Source organism: Nicotiana tabacum, chromosome 12 (genome assembly GCF_000715075.1).
Source record: "Nicotiana tabacum cultivar K326 chromosome 12, ASM71507v2, whole genome shotgun sequence".
Taxonomy (NCBI): Eukaryota; Viridiplantae; Streptophyta; class Magnoliopsida; order Solanales; family Solanaceae; genus Nicotiana; species Nicotiana tabacum.
Genome location: NC_134091.1, coordinates 12,407,984 through 12,427,623, shown reverse-complemented (window position 1 = coordinate 12,427,623; position 19,640 = coordinate 12,407,984). Strand labels below are relative to the sequence as shown.

Genomic DNA, 19,640 nt, shown 5'->3' with positions numbered 1-19,640 from the left:
TCTTTTAAAACCTTCATTAACCTCTTGTATCTCAAGTAGACAAACACCAACTTTCACCTATCCCAACTGCTAATAATGGGTACCTTCAAAACCTTTGTGTGCTTTCACTTCACATTAATCCACACAATTTAATTGGAATTTAACTTGTACTGACTGACATTATACCAATATTTTACACTATTATTGTATTTTAACACTAATATTGCAAATAAATCTGGCATTATTTTTCAGGTTACTAATCTTACTTTTTATGAACGATTTCCTATAGTTATTTTATAGGTGGCCTGATATAATAATAAAAAAAAAAATTTAAGCAAGTCAATGTATAAAAGTTAAACTCATGACTATGAGTATCTCTATATATGTACCAAAAACTTCTGGTTCGCAGTTAAATTCACTAATAAAGAAGTTGAGTGAGGAATCAGAGTTATGTTGATGTTTCAGAAACTGACTTATAAGCCAAAGTAACTTTACAGTCCCTGAACTAGCAACTGTTTCCTCTCCTATTTAAGTCCATAATAAGGCCAGCTTGCTGCTATGAACTTCCACTAACTCATAACTGTGCAATGAAAAAATGAGTATAACTTTGATAAGTGTAGAAAACCCAGATTTGTTATTGTTGTATGGAGTGGATATGTATGGCATATTTGCCTGGTATGTACACAAATGAAGAGATTTTTTCGTAACCGTGCCTCCTCAAATACCACATTGCATATGTGAATGTTACATAGGACCAAGCGAGTTGAAATGATCCCAAGCTTCCTGCACCAGAAAAAACTTAGCTTTTATGATTCAACAATATAAGTAAAAGATTTAGGCTCATGAAACAATAACTAGTGTGTACGCAGTCTTACCCCTACATTGAGAAGATAGATGGGTTGTTTACGATAGACCATCGGCTCATGTGAAACATAGTCACATCACTTTTTGAAAAGAAAACAATAGTGCACAAACCATGAAATGGCAATAGTAACACGGCATATTACCAACAACAGCAGAATAACAAGAAACATCGCTTAATTTAATAGCATAGCTAAATAATCATAGTAGATTATGAAGACTAGCATGATTTTCTGATAATTCTTTACCAAGAAAATGTATATGACTTGTAATACTCGAGAATGATCAGCATTTCATTTGCATCATAGTTTCATATGCAACTATACACTCATATTATAAAATTAATGTTGTAAGACTTGCTCTAGGAAACGAATTGCTTTATATTTAGTGCTGACATGTCTAAAACCTGTATCAGAAGCTCGGACTTTTGGCTTTGCAAATACATACATGTACCATGCAACAAAATTATACAGTACCTGAAGAATATCAAAAACTTTTTCCGCAATGTATTTCTGGTGAGCCACAGCACCCTCTTGTTGGAGCTTTGTATATAGAGTAACGCTCTTTGATATGCTCTCTTCACTGTGTTGCGGAAGTCGAATATATAGAGAGTGATTAAATCACAACTAATATATCTAAAGGTAGCTAATAAATAGTAAATGAGACAATAATAAAAAGAACACCAGAAATACCAGAAATTAACGAGGTTCGGCAAAAATTGATTTTTGCCTAGTTCTCGGACACAATCAACTCAAACTTTATTTCACTCCAAAAAATACAAGTGAAATACTACAAGGGAGAAAGAAGATTCAAATGCCTTAGGAGATAAGAAGGCAAGTGAGAGATAATTTCAAATGAACAAAACCCTTGCTATTTATAGAAGAGAAATGGCCTTAATAATGTCATGCATGACATCATATTAAGTGTGAACATGCAATGTAAATGCATGAAAAATGCATCTACCAATTTCTTCCTAAAAGGAGGCTTCAAATGTTCACACTAGTTCACATTAATCTTGTCAAAATTCAACAAATCTCCACCTTGGCAAGATTCCACTTTTGCAATTTTCTCTTACTGATAAATTTTGATTGTGTCTTCAACTCCAATCTTCAAAGTTCAACAATGTTGATCAAGTTCAAACAATGTTGAAACTTGATCGCAGTCACTACTTTTGTTAGCATATCGGCAGGGTTGTTTGTAGTCCGAATTTTCTGCACCATGACTCCACCTTCTTCTATAATATCTCGTACAAAGTGATATCGAACATCAATGTGCTTCGTCCTTGCATGATAAACTTGGTTCTTTGCTAATTGGATAGCACTCTGACTATCACAAAATAGTGTGATGTTTTCTTGACCAATACCAAGATCTCTAAGCAACCCTTGAAGCCAAATTGCCTCCTTTACAGCCTCCGTAATTGCCAGGTACTCTGCCTCAGTAGTAGACAAAGCAACCGTTGACTGTAAAGTAGACTTCCAACTAACTGGTGCATTTGCAATAGTGAAAACATAACTAGTAGTTGATCTACGCTTGTCCAAATCACCCTCATAATCTGAGTCACAATATCCAACCAGATACTGACTATCTTCCTGCTCAAAAATCAATCCAACATCTACAGTATTATAAATATACCGTAGAATCCATTTCACAGCTTGCCAATGCTCCTTTCCTGGATCATGCATATACCTGCTTACAACTTCGATAGCATGTGAAATATCAGGACCCAAAATCCTAACCTGTCGTGATGGTACCTATCTCAGTACAAGGCAAGCCGACAACATCAATAACCCACGATTTCCTTTAAATTTAGAAGAAAAAAATGTAACGTTTAATACAATACCAAAAATCTAGCAATTTCCGATACAACACTCCCAAAACCTGTTGTCACCGAGTACATGAGTATCTAATATGAGTACAAGTCTGGAAAATATGGTCTATAATAGTTTGAGACCAAATACAGTAAACAAGGAGATAGAGAAGGAGAGACAAGGTCTGCGGAATACGGCAGCTACCTCAAAATCTCCTGAAAATCAACTGCACGAAATGATCAACACCCGCTATGTTCAGGAATATCTGGATCTGCACACGAAGTGCAGGGTATAGTATGAGTACAACCAACTCAGCAAGTAATAATAATAACTAAGGAACTGAAGATAATGACGAGCTACATAGTCATAGTTCACTTTCAGTAGTTCCAGCAAAGAATATACATGCTTTTAAATCCGGCAGTTTAAGTCAAATTAATTTTATACAGTTCAATTTCAAGTAATCCGGATATAAATTCTTTTAGAGATTTTACAACAATGACAGATAACAACCAAGTGCAACAGCAAATGCAAAGCAAGTACAGCCTCTCAGGCAACAATCACTCAACTTATCAACCAAGTGCAACAACAAATGCAAAGCAAGTACAGCCTCTCAGGCAACAGTCACTCAACTTATCATAACAGCTCAACCATTCGGCTCTCAACTCTCAGCACTCATACTCAATGGGTACCCGTGCTCACTGGAGGTGTGTACAGACTCTGGAGGGGCTCCTACAGCCCAAGCGCCATAATCTGCACGGACAACTCACGTGCTGCACGGACAACTCACGTGCTATAATATCCTGCACGGACAACTCACGTGCCATAATATCCTTACCTCACTGACATGCCCTCAGCCTTGCTCAGTCCTCAACCTCTCAAGTCTCTCGGGCTCTCAGAAATCACAAAGATCAGCCCAAACAAAGATAACATAGTATATCAATAAATATCCAGAAAGACAGAGGTATAATACGCAAGAAAAATTATGACTGAGTACAAGACAAAAATTAGCAAATAATTCAACAAGTACGCGACCTCTACGGGTCTCAACAGTACTATAACATAGCCTAAGCATGATTTCTAACATGATTTATAGTCAAATTTCTTCAACACATAGAGATCATATAGCTAACAATAAATTATTCAACTATACAGTTTTTCGGGACGAACCAAGTCACAATCCCCTCGGTGCACGCACACACGCCCTCACCTAGCATGTGTGCCACCTCCAAAATAATCACATGATACCAAAATTCGGGGTTTTCATACCCTCAGGACCAGATTTATAATTGTTACTTACCTCAACCCGTGTACTTATTTATTCCGCTATGCCCTTACCACGAGAATTGGTCTCCGAAAGCCTCGTATCTAGCCACAATTAATTCGATTCAGTCAATACAAATTATTGTAATTAATTTCATAAGGAAATACTAATTTTTCCAATAAAATCTGAAATTAACTCAAAAATCGTCCGTAGGGCCTACATCTCGGAACCCGACAAAAATTACAGAATATGAATGCCCATCCAACCACGAGTCCAACCATATAAATTTCACCAAAATCTGACATCAACTCGACCCTCAAATCTTCAATTAAAGTCTATAAAGATTTCTACTATTTTCAACCCAATCCGTACAAATTTGAACTTAACAATCCTTCCACAACCTTATTGGTATGTATACATAATACTCTTATACCCAAGAATCATACTATTAATCACTCATTTTTACTCCAAACCCGAAATTGAAGGATTGAGGAAAGAAATTCTTACCTCTTTGAAGCGCTAGCAAGATCCTTGTGAAATTTTCAAACCTTGAACAAGAATTGATGGATAAATGACTAAGTCTTCACTTTATCTCTCTAAAATGCTCTCACCTCTCTCTAAAATATCATATTTTGGCTAAAAAATGAGCTTCAAGAGCTATAAATCGAAGTTGGGTCGGGTAAAAAATTAGAAAGAATGGAAGCTCCGACGCAGTTATGCAGTCGCATATGCGATCACATAACAGGTATGCGGTCCGCATACCGGCCGCATAATTTGGTCTCCAAAGCAGGGCGTTACTGACCCGGTCTGCGGTCATTATGCGGTCCACATACTTGTTCTGCGGTCGCATAATGCACCGCAAAACAGGTCTGTAGTCGCATAGTGCATCGCAGATTTTTCTCAAATCTTGCCCTTCTCTTGTTCCACTTTGCGACCATTATGCGGTCCGCAGAGTGATTCTGCGACTGCATAGTGGTTGCAGAAATGACCTTTTTCCGATAGAATTTTCCTTTACACATCGGTGCATTGTTCAACCTAATAAGTCTGAGTCGCGGCGAAACAAGCTCGCCGCGAGAAATTTCTATAATCTTTGTACTAATTCATCTACCTCGGCACTACCAAAACCTTAATTTCCTTAGCAAAATTTCTCCGGGGTCATTACACATAAGTCAACATCCGGTCAACCTTTTCAACTTAAATTCTAAACCTTGGAACTAAGTGCTCCAAATCATTTCAAAACCTCACCGGACCCAAACCAATTACCCCTGGCAAGCCAAATAACAACTGAAATTTACAATTTGAGCAGTAAATGGGGAAACGGATTTATAATACTCAAAACGACCGCCCGGGTAGTTACAGAAATATCAGGTCTTGTGCAAACCATTGCATACATCAAGCTACCAACGGCATTCGCATATGGCACTCTTGACATATACTCTCGTTCAACTTCATTCTTCGGCGACATAGCAGCACTAAGCTTAAAGTGAGGAGCAAGAGGAGTGCTAACCGACTTCGTGTTCTCATTCATGCCAAATCGATCTATTACTTTCTTCAAGTATTCTTTCTGAGATAGATAGAGTTTCTTTGAATGTCTATCTCTTTTTATTTCCATGCCAAGAATTTTCTTTGCCCCACCTAAATCCTTCATCTCAAACTCCTTTCTTAGTTGAATCTTCAATTTCTCAATTTCCTCTTGACTTTTGGAAGCTATCAACATATCATCAACGTATAGGAGAAGATATATGAAGGATCCATCTTCAAGCTTGCCCAAATACACACAATGATCGTATTTTCTTCTTCTGTACTTCTGCCGCAACATAAACTTGTCAGATTATTTGTACCATTATTTAGAAGATTGTTTCAATCCTTAGAACGATTTTTCAAGTTTTCACACCATATTTTCCTTTTCAGCAATTTTGAATCCTTCTGGCTGAGTCATATAGATTTCCTCTTCCAAGTTTCCATGTAAAAATGTAGTTTTTACATCTAACTGAACTAGTTTCAAATTCAACTGTGCTACCAAAGCCAGCAAAACTCTAAAGGAGGAATGTTTCACTACTCGAGAAAATACTCCATTTTAATCAATTTCCTCCTTTTGAGCGTACCCTTTGGCCACCAATCTTGCTTTGCAGCGAACATCTTCTTGGTTAGAAAATCCTTCTTTCTTTGCAAATACCCATTTGCACCCAATTGCTTTCTTTCCCTTCGGGAGATTGGCCAATTTCCATGTGCAATTCTTATGAAGGGACTGCATTTCTTCATTCATGGCAATCCTCCACTTATCATCTTTTGAACTTTGGACTGCATCATTATAAGTGATAGGAACACCATCAGCTACAATTGAGGCTGCACAAGCCACCGTCTCTATGAGACGAAGAGGTTTCTTTATTGTTCTTTTTGGCTTGCTGGTTGCTATTCATTCAAGTTGTTGTTGGGGTTCCTGAGTTGGAATCTCCCCTTCTACTGACTCTTCTTCCAGGGAAAAATCTTCTATTGTTTCCTCATTTTCTCCCTGTGTTGGGAAAATTAATTTTCCTTCAAACTCCACCTGCTTTGAAGCACTATCAGTTTGTTTGACATCTTTAACTGTCACCTTATCTGTTATGGCAGATTCATCAAATGTAACATCTCTGCTGAATATAATTTTTCTTGTCTCTGGACACCATAATCGGTATCCTTTAACTCCAGAAGTAATCTCCATAAATATAGATTTCTTTGCCCTTGGATCCAATTTTGACTCTTTCACATGATAGTATGCAATTGAGCCAAACACATGTAAAAAATTATAATCTTCAGTAGGTTTTCCACACCATTTTCAAATGGTGTCTTGCCTCCAATAGCGGCAGATGGTAGACGATTAATGAGGTGGCATGCATATGTTATTGCCTCAGCCCAAAATTCTTTGCCCAAGCCAGCATTGGACAACATATACCGAACCTTCTCCAGCAAAGTCCGGTTCATGCGTTCTGCCACTCCATTCTGTTGTGGTGTATTTCTGACGGTGAAATGTCTCAAAATGCCATCATCTTCACAAATCTTATTGTAAAGATCATTTTTGTATTCTCCACTGTTATATATGCGAAGACACTTTATCTTTCTGCCTGTTTGAGTCTCTATCATCGCCTTCCATTTGAGAAAAATTCCCAGTACCTCATCTTTGGTTTTCATAGTATACACCCACACTCTTCGGGAAAAGTCATCAATAAAGGTTACAAAATAGTGTTTCCCACCTAATGAAGGTGTTTTGGAAGCACTCCAAACATCATAGTGAACATAATCCAAAATACCTTTAGTATTATGGATAGCTGATCCAAATTTAACCTTTTGTCTATTTCCCCTTGACACAATGCTCACAAAACTCCAAATTGTAAGTCTTTGCTCCTTTTAACAATCCTTGATCTGATAAAATCTTCAAGGATTTTCCTCCAGCATGTCCCAATCGCATGTGCCATAGCTTGGTTGCTTTTGCCTTCTTGTCATCACTGGATGTCACTTTTGCTGTCCCAATAACTGTACTACTGTGATAGTGGTACATGTTATTATTTCGCCGAATTTCCTTCATTACCACTAGTGCACCGGAGCATATTCTCATTATCTCATTTTTTGCAACGACTTTGAGCCCCTTTGACTCTAAGGCTCCTACAAAAATGAGAATTTTCTTCAATTCCGGTACGTATCGAACATCTGTTAATGTTCTGATCAATCCATCATGGTTCCTTAATCGGATTGAACCAATACCATATGCGGTAAGAGGATTGTTATTCGCGATACGAATAACTCCACATTCCCCTTCTTGAAAATCAATTAACCAGTCCTTGTTGGGACACATATGATAGCTACAAGCTGAATCCATCAGCCATATGTCAGATGGTTTGAATGGCTCAGTTGTAACTAGTGAGAAATTAGAGTCGTCACAATCAGCTACATTTGAATCCATGACAGCCTTCCCATTGTTAGGTTTGGCCTTGTTTTTCAGCTTTGGACAGTCTTTCTTCCACTGCCTTTTTTCTCGGCAAAAGGCGCATTCATCTTTGTTGGGTCTGGATCTTGACTTGGATCTTCTTTTCTTCGTTCTCATATGATTTTGAGAACGACCTCTCATGACCAGTGCTTCTCTTTCTCCACTCTTTTATTTTTCTCTCTTTCTTTGTTCATAGATGTACAAGGCAGAACAAACTTTCTTGAGAGACACTTCATCATTCCCATGAAGTAGAGTAGTTTTGAGGTGCTCGTACTCATCGGGAAGTAAACTTAATAACATTAAGGCCATATCTCCATCACTAAAAGTCATGTCCATATTCTGCAAATCTGTCGCCAACTTATTAAAGCTGGTGATATGATCATTCATTGTAGTACCAGGAACATATGTGAAGCGTAACAATCTTTTTTTCATGTAAAGTTTATTTTGACTGTTTTTCTTCAAGAATTTATCCTCCAACGCATTCCGCAATTTACTTGCAGAAGTTTCTTTTGTGTATGGATACTTTTGTTCTCTTGCAAGGTAAGATCGAATGGTACCACAAGCAACGCGGTTGATAATCTTCCAATCTCCTTCTCCGATATTGTCTGGTTTATTTTCTTCTATGGCAATATCTAGCCCTTGTTGAAAAAGGACATCAAAAACTTCAACTTGTCACATCCCGAAATGTCCTGACCCGTCAAAAATTTTAACTGTAAATTTCGCATTTGACATAATTCTTGTCATAAGCGAAGATGTCAACGGCGTATTACTGACACCCGGTGTGGACTCTTCATTTTTATTATCTCCCATTTTGCTACAAATACGATTTATTTGCTGACACTACAGAACACCAAAGTAATTCTTTTCTGATGTGGAAGTTCAGACTATGCTGCAACCACAGAGCATACTAAGATAGAACATTGGCTCTGATACCAATTGTTGCGGAAGCCGAATATATAGAAAGTGATTAAATCACAACTACTATATCTAAAGGTAGCTAATAAATAGTAAATGAGACAATAATAAAAAGAACACCAGAAATTAACGAGGTTCGGCAAAATTTGATTTTTGCCTAGTCCTCGGACACAATCAACTCAAACTTTATTTCACTCCAAAAAATACAAGTGAAATACTACAAGAGAGAAAGAAGATTCAAATGTCTTAGGGGATAAGAAGGCAAGTGAGAGATGATTTCAAATGAACAAAACTCTTGCTATTTATAGAAGGGAAATGGCCTTAATAATGTTATGCTTGACATCATATTAAGTGTGAACATGAAATATAAATGCATGAAAAATGCATTTACCAATTTCTTCCTAAAATGAGGCTTCAAATGTTCACACTAGTTCATATTAATCTCGTCAAAATTCAACACAGTGCACTTCCTTCAATTAAATCCATTAGCGCCACAGGCTTCCATCCGCTCTCTGGCCATAAAACCTGTTTAAAAATGATTGTGCTGCAACAATTAGCCATTCCGGCCTTGGAAAAAAATCCTATTCCTTTGCATAAATATAACAATAGGAAGAAATTCCCACAAAATTCAAATATCATCATCAACAAAATCGTCAACAGAACTGATGAATTTGAATTTTCTTGATCCTTAACACTGGTTTAAGTTTTAAGGTCATATTGAGGAAAGCCATGAAAAAAAGATGTAAAAGAAGAAACACTCTTATTAATTGTAAGGTTGAGAGCAACGAGCGAATATTTCCTTTCCTCCCTTGTGACCATTGCTTAATTTTGGCATCTGAAGCCTATAATTTAATGTTATGGATGCTTGAATTCAGCAGAAATAAATTACTTGGTTGTCCTCAGATTTGCTATTAGTTTGTGAAGCGTTGCTCTGATCTTCAAATAATTCTTCCACCTACGAAAAGTTAAACTATCTCATCAGTAACACAAATATACACTGAGCCATTCCACAAATGTGCTTCCCTGTTTGATCATAGAAACTTTAGTTGTAAGGATCTGAAGTCATCAAACTGGTAACAAGTTGCAGACTCTAAAATTGTATGTTTCTGTTTCGTCTAACATCTTTTTCCCACTTCTAGTACTAGTACTTGCATTACTTTTTTTTGGGTACAGCATTAAGTTGCAATGCCAAACATCATAAATGCTCACAAACAGTCAATTTCCTTGACTCTGCAATAAACACAGAAGTGAGGAATTGCTTTATGGTATAGAAATGAGTAAACGCCGATGCTTCCAGTACCAACTATTCATTTAACATTTGCAGGTGGAAATGAACTATTGAAATCCAAAAAATAAAGTCCAAATTTAAAGAAATACGCCAATTTAATCAGACCAGTGGTTACTTTGCCACTACAATTTAAAATATGGCTAAACTCTAATAGTCATCCCAAAAGATGGCCAACTCAGCTATTTTTTATTGAATGTGATGCTTGTTTGAACATCATGAAATGAATGTTGTGTGTTTCTACTACATACGATCCAAGGAGTAAGTACAAACTCAGACATTATGACTTCTTTAGATTAGGTTTTTGAATTTATTTAAGGAGCATCGTTCCATTAGTAATCTGGCTAAATATTCAAGGTTCGATTGAGATCGTTCAAGAAATGTTCATAGGATCATGATAGTGGGCGGATCTATAGCCCAAATTATGGAACCCACAATATTTCCGTCAAACTAAATATTTTATGAACATATTTTTTATAATTGGTCTAACACCCATATTTCAAAAAGATTAAATAGTGTGCTTGGTTGAATATTAAATTATTTACCCGGAGAAACATGGATAAATTCATACTTAAAACTTTTTTCTATTTTCTTTTTAGTGATGTATTCACGTTCAAAAAATTCTAGATCCGCTGGTTCAGTGCCACCCAACTCCTCTTATTAAAATGCGTGGCATGTTTGTTGAGCCAGTCTCTGTCGAGCCGCACAAATATATAAGTTTTAATTTTTGCTTGTACTATGTGAAAAATTTATTTTGTATTTTCTTACTTGTTTTTTTAAATCGGGTGTCTGTGTTTTCTTTTTTGGTGTTTGTGTGTGTGTGTGTGGGACGGGGGGGGGGGGGGGGTTTAAAAAATTGGTGCTGTAGATACTGTAATTTATCATCCTTTTATAGGGAAAGAATAGTTTATATGTGCCGAGTCGTCAAGGTAGTTGGCTGCTATTTCGTGTGTATTCTTGAGTTTCAAAATGATAACGATTCTCCTCCTTTAAGATCTATAATTTTGCTTGCCTTCGCTGTCAATTTTGTCTCCAATATTAATAGGATTAGACGTATTGTTTCCGAAATTTGTGAATAGAATTTGAATCTCCTTAACACTCAACAAGAGTATCGAAGGTTACTGCACATATTGTTACTGAACTGTGGAGTTTATGTCCTTTAAAGAAAGAAACAAACAAACTGATAAATACAACAACCCACTATAATCCCACTAGTGGGGTCTGGGGAGGGTAATGTGTACGCAGACCTTACCCCCCTACCCTGGGGTAGAGAGCATGTTTCCGATAGAAACTCGGCTCCTTCCCTCCAAGAACTCCCACCTTGCTCTTGGGATAACTCGAACTCACAACCTCTTGGTTGGAAATGGAGGGTGCTTACCACTAGAGCAACCCACTCTTGTCAAAACAAATTTTGTTGCAAAAGATCTGAATCGGTTAGGCTAGTTTGAAAGTCAATTTGCCCTTCAAGGAGAGAAAGGGCAAACATGATTAAGGAAATCTTTTTGAAAAATATTAATACCCTATATATAGAAAGAAAATGAACGCCAAACGTATGATGAACAAGTAGAGATGTATCACTTGCATTGCATAGATTGCATTTGAAAACTAGAGCACATAATCCATTTTAAAGTTAGACTAAGTGTTAAAGGAAGGAGTCCTCCCATCAATGTAAAATGCACTTACAGAATCTCAGTTTAGTTTATTTCACACGCAATGGGTTCTCAAAATGTAACTTGTGTGGATTAATGGACAGGTAGGGGTCAATGCTAACCCCCACCAAAATGGAGGATTTTAACCCCCACCCCCCAAAAAAGCATTCTTGTATCAATCTAACAATATTAATAACTAGATATTACATGTCTAATCGTCTGCATAAGTCGTTCACAAGGTTACCTCTGGGGACTTCATAGTCAATAGCTGCAACAACATCCTTCAATTTTACAACTCCTTCGCTAAGTTCGCGTTCACCAACAAGTACCATCCAAGGGATCCTCGAATCTCTGGCCCGATCAATATGCTTCATCACTTTTTTATGTATCATGAATTCTGCTTTCACTTTAGCATTCCACAATTCACCAACCAGCTCAGCAGCTAAAGCACTGTCATCACCAAGAATGCTAACGAGAACTTGAGTTTCAGTGGCTCGGATTTCCTGGAAAATTGTACACTTCAGGGAAAAACATGGAGAGAGAGAGAGAGAGAGAGGAGCTTATAAAATAATAGGCGGACGAGAAAAGCACATAAAGGTAGGCAATGAAATGGAGCTAGTACTACAACAAAGTTAGGACATCTTCAGACATGCAGATTGCACTTGCCATTGAGCGGATAAATAAAAAAAGAAAAACCAAGTAAAACAGAACAGTCTCTCAATTGTTCTCCATCAACCCCATTTTCACTCTACATTTTCAGTTTCTTGTGGGAGTACATTCGTTTATTAACTGCATTATGTGCACCATGAAATGCTAGGGACATTCATCAAGTCTTGAGTAGGTTTGTAATAGTATCGGTACTACCGCTTTGTTATCATATTGAATTATGTGAACTGTCTCATTTATAATCTTAAAAGAAGGCTCAAAGATGCTAGAGATGGGACACTTTTATTTACTTATTGATGTGCAAAGAGTAGAGAAGGTGAAAACTACCAAAGTCTATTTCAGAACAAATCAGATATGTTTATTTAGCTACTATCACCTGATTCTTGTCTTTCTGAACCTGTTCCATGATTGCAAACACTCTCTCGATTCCCAGACTAATCCCAACAGCAGGAACCTGCCGTGTGCCAAACATCCCTATTAGATTGTCATAACGTCCACCAGCAGCAATCGAACCAACCTGCAGGCATTTCCAGACCAGCAGTAGTGCTCAGAGAAGAGAAACTTTCATTTATGAACATTTCATGCACTGAAAAATATAATAGGAACAACAACGTAGGAACCGAGAGTTATATATTGGAAAATGCCATAATCAAACTACTAGAACTTCACCATCAATTTGATACACAGATGTTCATCAGGGTATAATGATAGGACATTTAAAGAAAACGAGGCTGCACTTGGAGGCTTGGAAACATGCTGTTCACCTTGGAAAGAGTCAATTACCTAGAGTAGCGTTCAACTCCAAACATAGTATGTGAGACAAGAGGAATCCACAATTATGTACACTGGTTACTCCAGTTTAGATTACTTAATATAATGATCAAAGGTACTTGACAATGTTGAGAACTCAAACAATTTATATATAAACTTCTTACATGCCTGAATGCACAAAATCTGAATTGATTATCACCACATCAACAAGCCAAAGTTGCAAAAGCATAGCTAACTGGAACTAAAAACTCCTTAGCACACTGAGAGATCTACCTGAGTAGCTCCTTTAAAGACAGCTTCGAATATGACTCCTGTGTAGTAGTCAAGACCTCTTGCAAGGCTCAAGTCAAAAACGACTCTGTCAATACACCTGGACCTCTCAAGAGCTTTAAACATGATGTCTAATTCATCCAATGCAAGTGAGGATTCATTGTTCTCCAAGAAACTGCGTTCCTGCTTAAGCTTAGATAATAATTCCACAGGAGGTCCCCTCCATTTGACAAATGTACCAATTCTGTCTGATATCTCATCACTTAAGCCTTTCTCATCCACCTGGTACAAAATACAGTGGCATTAGAGTGCTAATGACATGCTCGCTCTGTTTCAAAAAGATACTCCTTCCGTTTCCATTTCACTTTAGATGATGTAGTTTGACTTGGCATAAAGTTAAAGAAAAAATTAAGAAGACTTTTGAAATATGTGGTCCTAAAAGCTTTGTAGGGCCATGACATTTGTGTGGCTATAAAAGCTTCCCATTAAGGGTAAAGTGGGTAAAATGAAAAGTTTAAAGTTAAATTGTTTTCAAATATAGAAATGTGTCAGTTCTTTTTGGAACGGACTAATAAGGAAAGTGTGTCATTTAAATTGAAACAGAGGGAGTAATATTTTTGACAGATTTTTCAACATAAGTCTCTTTAGTATTTCTTTTTATGAAGACATAAGTCTCTTTAGTAATTTGATTAAAAGATCTAGAAAAGCAGTATTTTTCATGTCATTCCTAAGTCCCTTAGGTACATATTGACATCTAATTTCACCCTGAAATTGATCAATGGCCCTTGAAAAGTAAATGGCTGAAATATGAGCAATCTTAAGAGGCAGGAACAACAATGATTTTAGAAAATAGATAATCAAATATTTAAAAAGAAAACTACTCAGTAGGAGAAACTAAAACGATTCACAGATTGCAGTGAGATACTAGAAAAAACCATACGGAGGGAGTAACCTTAAGAGAATCCTTACCTTCTAACATGCTAGAAGTCCACAAGAACATATGAAAAAAAATGATTTATAAGAAACAAAGTTAGAGTTTGCATTGAAATTCGAGATCATCCTGGTATCCACACCCCAAGGAAAAAGCGAGGGAAACATAGAAGAAATTAAACATTTCTTCCGTTCATTATATCATCCTTTTCAATGTTTTAACACCAAAACAGACCAGTCAGTTGAACAGTTCAACTGGGAATCAGTAGCACTGCCGTCCAGTTAGACCAAGTTTTGACTTGGTAAAGAACCTGTGAGCTATGGTTGAACCAAACCAGACAGCATCAATGGGTCATCAAAATTCTCATCTCATTGCTCTCCTGATTGGCTTTAATATTGTAAACACTGCAAGAAAAAAAACTCAAACTACTCTATAGCCTGAAAGTTCTGGAATTTAGAGCACTAAATCCCCCCCAACAAAACAAATATGCGACAAAAGCCAGGGAGGTGAAGGAACATTGGCAGTCCAGCAACGCACAAGAGAAGAAACGAAGTGTAAACCTAGGTTGTGTTTCAAGTAGTCCAACCAAGAGAAAATTGCTTAGGTTATAGGAAGAGAGAATACAATTCATTAGGTGTTTTTGCTACATTAAACAGCGCATGAATCAGCATGTCTAGTCACACATATTATAGACTAGGAGTTAACAACCGAGCCCTGAGATAGCTTTAAGATGACCGAAATGCCAACATCTGGAGAACCAAGAATGAGAGAAACCAAAACCAGCAAGCCAGTACTAAGCAAAGCACCAGTAACTGATAAAATATTGAATAGCTATCTTAATAAAATGTACAAGTTTATGCCGACCTGAGATGATGCCTCACCATTTCTTTTTTTATCTGCTCAAACGATTGTTTATCCAGCTTGTCAATGCTTGAACAAATGGTTCTGAATTTCTCTTGTGGCACCCCGCATATAGCTAACATACCATCAAGCAGCTTTCTGTGATTAAGCTTTACCTGAATAAAAAATAGATGTTTTACATAATTAGTTAATGTCATACACCACTAATAGGACAGATGATTCCCTAAGATTGTATGAGAAACGATACCAGAATGTTTTGGATTATAAGAAACATAAAGAGAATATATACACAAATAAAATTGGTATAACTCCGGGCAGATATACATAGCCACAAAACAACTATGTTGCTCGGACACTCCGAAAATCTTATCGGGTGCGTGTCGGATCCTCCAAAAATAGTATATTTTTGGAGGATCCGACACGGGTGCGGCCTCATTTTGGAGAATCCGCACAACATAGCAAAACAATTAGAAGATTTAAATTGCCCAAATGAAATAGCCAAAAATACTGTGGTAATGTAAGATGATGATTTGAGAGCATGCGCAGGGAGAGAAGGGGGCAGGGGAGCGAGAAAGAATCATAAGACAAAATCATATTTCAAGTGATGGGGACTAAATTGTGTCCTACCAGGATTAATATCATTCCAAGGTCAACTAACAAGTATTGATTGAATTTGGACATGGCTTGAGAACCATTAGAAAGTTTACCTCATACTCTCCAATATCAAGCTCATCTAACAACTCGGTCAAAATCTTTATGACCTCAAAATCAGGCATCATCTTCTCAAACTGACCAGCTATATCAAAATCACATTGGTAGAATTCACGGTATCTACCCTTAGACGGGTTATCTCTTCTGTACACCTTAGCTATCTGATAACGCTTGAAGGATGTCAGACCATTCATTGCTACGTATCTAGCAAACGGAACTGTCAGGTCATAACGAAGAGAGCAAAGTTCTCCCCCCTGCAAACGTTGACGGGGAAAGGGGATTCATCAGTACAAAAAAGATCAGGAAAAATACACAACTCGGATTCTAATAATGAAAATAAAATGCACCTCTTAAACCTTGTGTGCACGTCGCAAATATGTGTATGCGTGCATGCGTGAAGCTCACATGTGACAAGGTGCACCAGCAAATCAGCAAATAAATAGCAGTTTAAACAACTAGCACACCTGATCAGCAAGGTCATAGATTAATTTTGAGTCTTCCCCGTATTTTCCCATCAGTGTCTCTCTCATTTCAAAAGCAGGAGTATCCAAAGCTGAAGCACCATGCCTTTTGAAAACCTCAACTATAATTGAGAATGCTTTCTCTCTTATAGCCATCTGTTCTTTTGCAAAATCACGCGTACCCTGTGACAAAAAAATTGAACATTCAAATTTGATGTTAAATGAAAAGTTAACAATATCCATTTTGTGCACCTACAAAACAAAGCTATAACTATTGATATTCTCTTTTAAGTTGATATGTCAATGACGAGGCGATAAGAATATCAGGACTTAAACTGAAGGTATTTTAATTTCCGAATTAACAATTCTACCTCCTATAACACTGTTCGATAAGGAAACAAATTACCTAACAGAAAACATTGTGAAGGTAAGTTAAAGATCTAGTTCCTCTTTCTGCCAGGGGATGAAACATACAAAATTCAGAAATAAGAGTCCAACTTCAACATAAAAGACTCCTGATAAAATAGATACTGCACAATAAGTTTACAGCACAATGTCTTAGCTTCTTAAGTGATTTAGCCTTTCTAAGTTCTAACCAATATTATTAGCCATAAAGCTGATGCAGAAACTTCCCCACACAATCTTTCTTGGGTCCAAAGGGATTTATAGCTGTTAAGGCTTCATAACTCACACTCTGCCTCTGAATCCTCTCATTATAGGCCGGCCAATTTTGCCATTGCATCACCTAAAACCTAGTGTACATCCTTCAGCATTTCCATCCAGTTGCTGGAAAACCTCCACCAAACTCAACATTGACAGAAACTATTCCATAAGAGAAGGCATTGAGCAAGCGTAACAATTGAATATCACACTGTTTCTTTTTGTTCCTTTAGTAAATCGAACATTAAAGTGTTTAAAAGGAAATTGAGTGAAAGCGTAAGAGTTAGATTACTTCTGTTTTCGATAAACTTGAGACCTTTTTACAAGGATAAACATCAGAACTTATTCAGAAGTAATAAATATTAAAGGAAACATATTCATATTCTAAATGACTGCTGCCAAATTTCTTATTTTCTTGCGCTTTTAAATAGAATGTTTCCATATCTCTTGAGCTATATAGTATTATCAGGTATAAAGGGGCATACACAGGGATTTATTAAAGTTCTTGGACCATTCCAGCATTGTCTTAAGGATTTGGTATCATTTGACCTGGTAACAAAACCAGATTAGCAGGTTTCCAGCATTGTTTTATGTGTAGCCCACATATCTTTTTCACATAAGAAAATAAAGGAGACAGCCACGTATTAAACCAGTTCCCAAATTATCACAGCTACGAATAATTCAATGAGCGGGAAAAAGATAACTCAGTATGGTTCTTACCTTTGGAAGTTTAGGCAACCGCCGGCTCTCATTGCTCTCCACAATATCTTTCACCTTTCTCAGTAATGTGCCAAATCCCGAGTCCTTCGGGTCCAGCAGAGACAAGAAATGGCGAACCAAATTCTCGAATGCCTCAGTCTGAATAGGCATGCTCAGCAGCCTATCCTTCAAAAATTGCAGCAGAGCAGTGGTACCTTTACCAAGAATCTTCTTCTTCTTGCCTCCTTTTTTACCTGCTTTTGCACTGTCCTCGCATACACTCGTATTACCGCTGATAAAGTCTTTTTCTTCGAGCGAAAAGAAAGCAGCTAAGGCCTCCCATGAAACTATTTTCTCTACCATCATCAGTAAGGAGTTAACATCATGTGAAAACTTAACATATTCCTCATCCGAGTGAGCTGAAACCAAAGACGCAAAAACAGCTTTCAGCTGATCAGGTCGAGGACATTCTTTTTGCAGCATTGCAGAAATTTCATCATCTCTGGTGCGCTTCGCTCTGTTATAACTGATGTTGCCCAAATCTTTAAGTGCCACAGCCAATGAAAACAATGTGGTGCACATTGCACTAGCTGTTCCAGAAGATCCTGAATTAGATACAACAGCAGAGTTCAGTTGCACACGTGTGCTGGAGTGCAGGAGCCGGCAAATTTCTCTAAACTTGCCGTGCACAACTGGAACACTAGAAACTGCAAGTTCATCACTATTTTTGTTCACGAATTTAGAACCGTTAAGTAAGATCTTGACGTCAGCAGCCACGGACACGACGTCCTTGGCAGTGGAACCATCACCGGAATCATTCAAGTTGAAAGCTGATATGTCCGCACCCAAGGCCTCGCAGGACAAGGCAGCAACGGCGTCAATAATAACAGACAAAGCTGAACTTCTATGATCCAATATAGCGGAGATTCCAGATATTGCTGCTACAGAAAAATCCCCTGGCGAAACGCCGTCAATAGTATTATCAAACGAAATCGAGGACACGTCATTGAGGATGATATCATAGAGCTGAGTGACGGCAGCGGAAGACGAAGAAGAGAGTAAGAGCTTGTTTAGGAGAACTACAAGAGAAGCTTTAGACTCCTCGGGTGTTAAATTACTGAGTACTGAAAATGCGGAAGATTGTGTAGGAGCATTAGTGTTGTTGCTGGTTTTGGAATTGGAGGAAGATGATACTTTGGAGAGTGCTGAAGAGTCAATTCTCGGGCGACTGAGTCCGTTGGCGATTTCGAAGACGGAGGAGGACGACAGTGATGAGCCTTTTCCACCCACAGTAACCACGCGTCTCTCTTCTGCCATGGAAATGGAAGACTGAGGGTTTGAAAAGAATTACTCTCTTGTTTGGGAAAGAAGGGAATAATGGGGCTTTATTTGGATTTTGGGCTTAGTGGGCTGCTGAAATTGGATGTGTATCCTAGAAGAAGAAAGGCAGCTTAGGCCATAGACCATGGCCATTTGTCTCAAGTCAGTGTTTGCACATTTGGCCTCTTTTACTAACCTAACCTAACCCTACTTACATTATTCACTTAAATAGGAACTCTATTATATGCAAGTTGCACAATAACAGTACTTTTCTAAACTGTATATATTGGAGTTGCAAGTTATGGTCGATTTTAGAAATTTAACATTTTTCACAAATGAATTTTATCAATTTGAATGAATAACTACTGCAACTTCTCTATCAATTCTAAACTAGCTCTGTCTTCTCACGGATTCAATCATGGGTTCGTGAATTCAGTAGCATTGAGATCTAATTTTTTTTATATATACGCACAAAAGATAAGTATTGATAGAGTTAGATATACATTTGAGAACTCAATATTTCTGAATTATAAATCGGTACTCAATCTATGTTTGACGAGTCACTTAAATC

The 19,640-nt window shown here is 37.5% G+C and overlaps 1 protein-coding gene and 1 long non-coding RNA gene across 2 annotated transcripts; both read right to left on the bottom strand.

Moving 5' to 3' along the window:
• Window positions 1-326: 326 nt before the first annotated feature.
• Window positions 327-1,668, bottom strand: LOC107791337 (uncharacterized). Its single transcript, XR_001649245.2, has 2 exons — window positions 1,317-1,668; window positions 327-762 (listed from the first exon to the last, which is right to left on the bottom strand). It is a non-coding gene; the product is annotated as an uncharacterized LOC107791337 (long non-coding RNA).
• Window positions 1,669-11,692: 10,024 nt separating this feature from the next.
• On the bottom strand, window positions 11,693-19,268 carry LOC107791338 (histidine--tRNA ligase, cytoplasmic-like). The gene is made up of 7 exons (XM_016613377.2): window positions 17,771-19,268; window positions 16,394-16,573; window positions 15,926-16,183; window positions 15,239-15,373; window positions 13,430-13,708; window positions 12,762-12,902; window positions 11,693-12,222 (listed from the first exon to the last, which is right to left on the bottom strand). The coding sequence occupies exons 1-7, from the start codon at window positions 19,064-19,066 to the stop codon at window positions 11,923-11,925; spliced, it is 2,589 nt and encodes an 862-aa protein (XP_016468863.1). The 5' UTR covers window positions 19,067-19,268; the 3' UTR covers window positions 11,693-11,922.
• Between the last annotated feature and the right edge of the window lie 372 nt (window positions 19,269-19,640).

Excerpts from the sequence above, each read along its gene's own strand:
- LOC107791338 (XM_016613377.2), bottom strand. The coding sequence starts at position 19,066 with ATGGCAGAAGAGAGACGCGTGGTTACTGTGGGTGGAAAAGGCTCATCA. Across the intron at positions 15,374-15,925 it reads TTGATATTGGAGAGTATGAG|GTAAAGCTTAATCACAGAAA; the intron begins GTAAACTTTCTA and ends TTTTTTATTCAG. Across the intron at positions 12,903-13,429 it reads TCTTTAAAGGAGCTACTCAG|GTTGGTTCGATTGCTGCTGG; the intron begins GTAGATCTCTCA and ends AAATGCCTGCAG.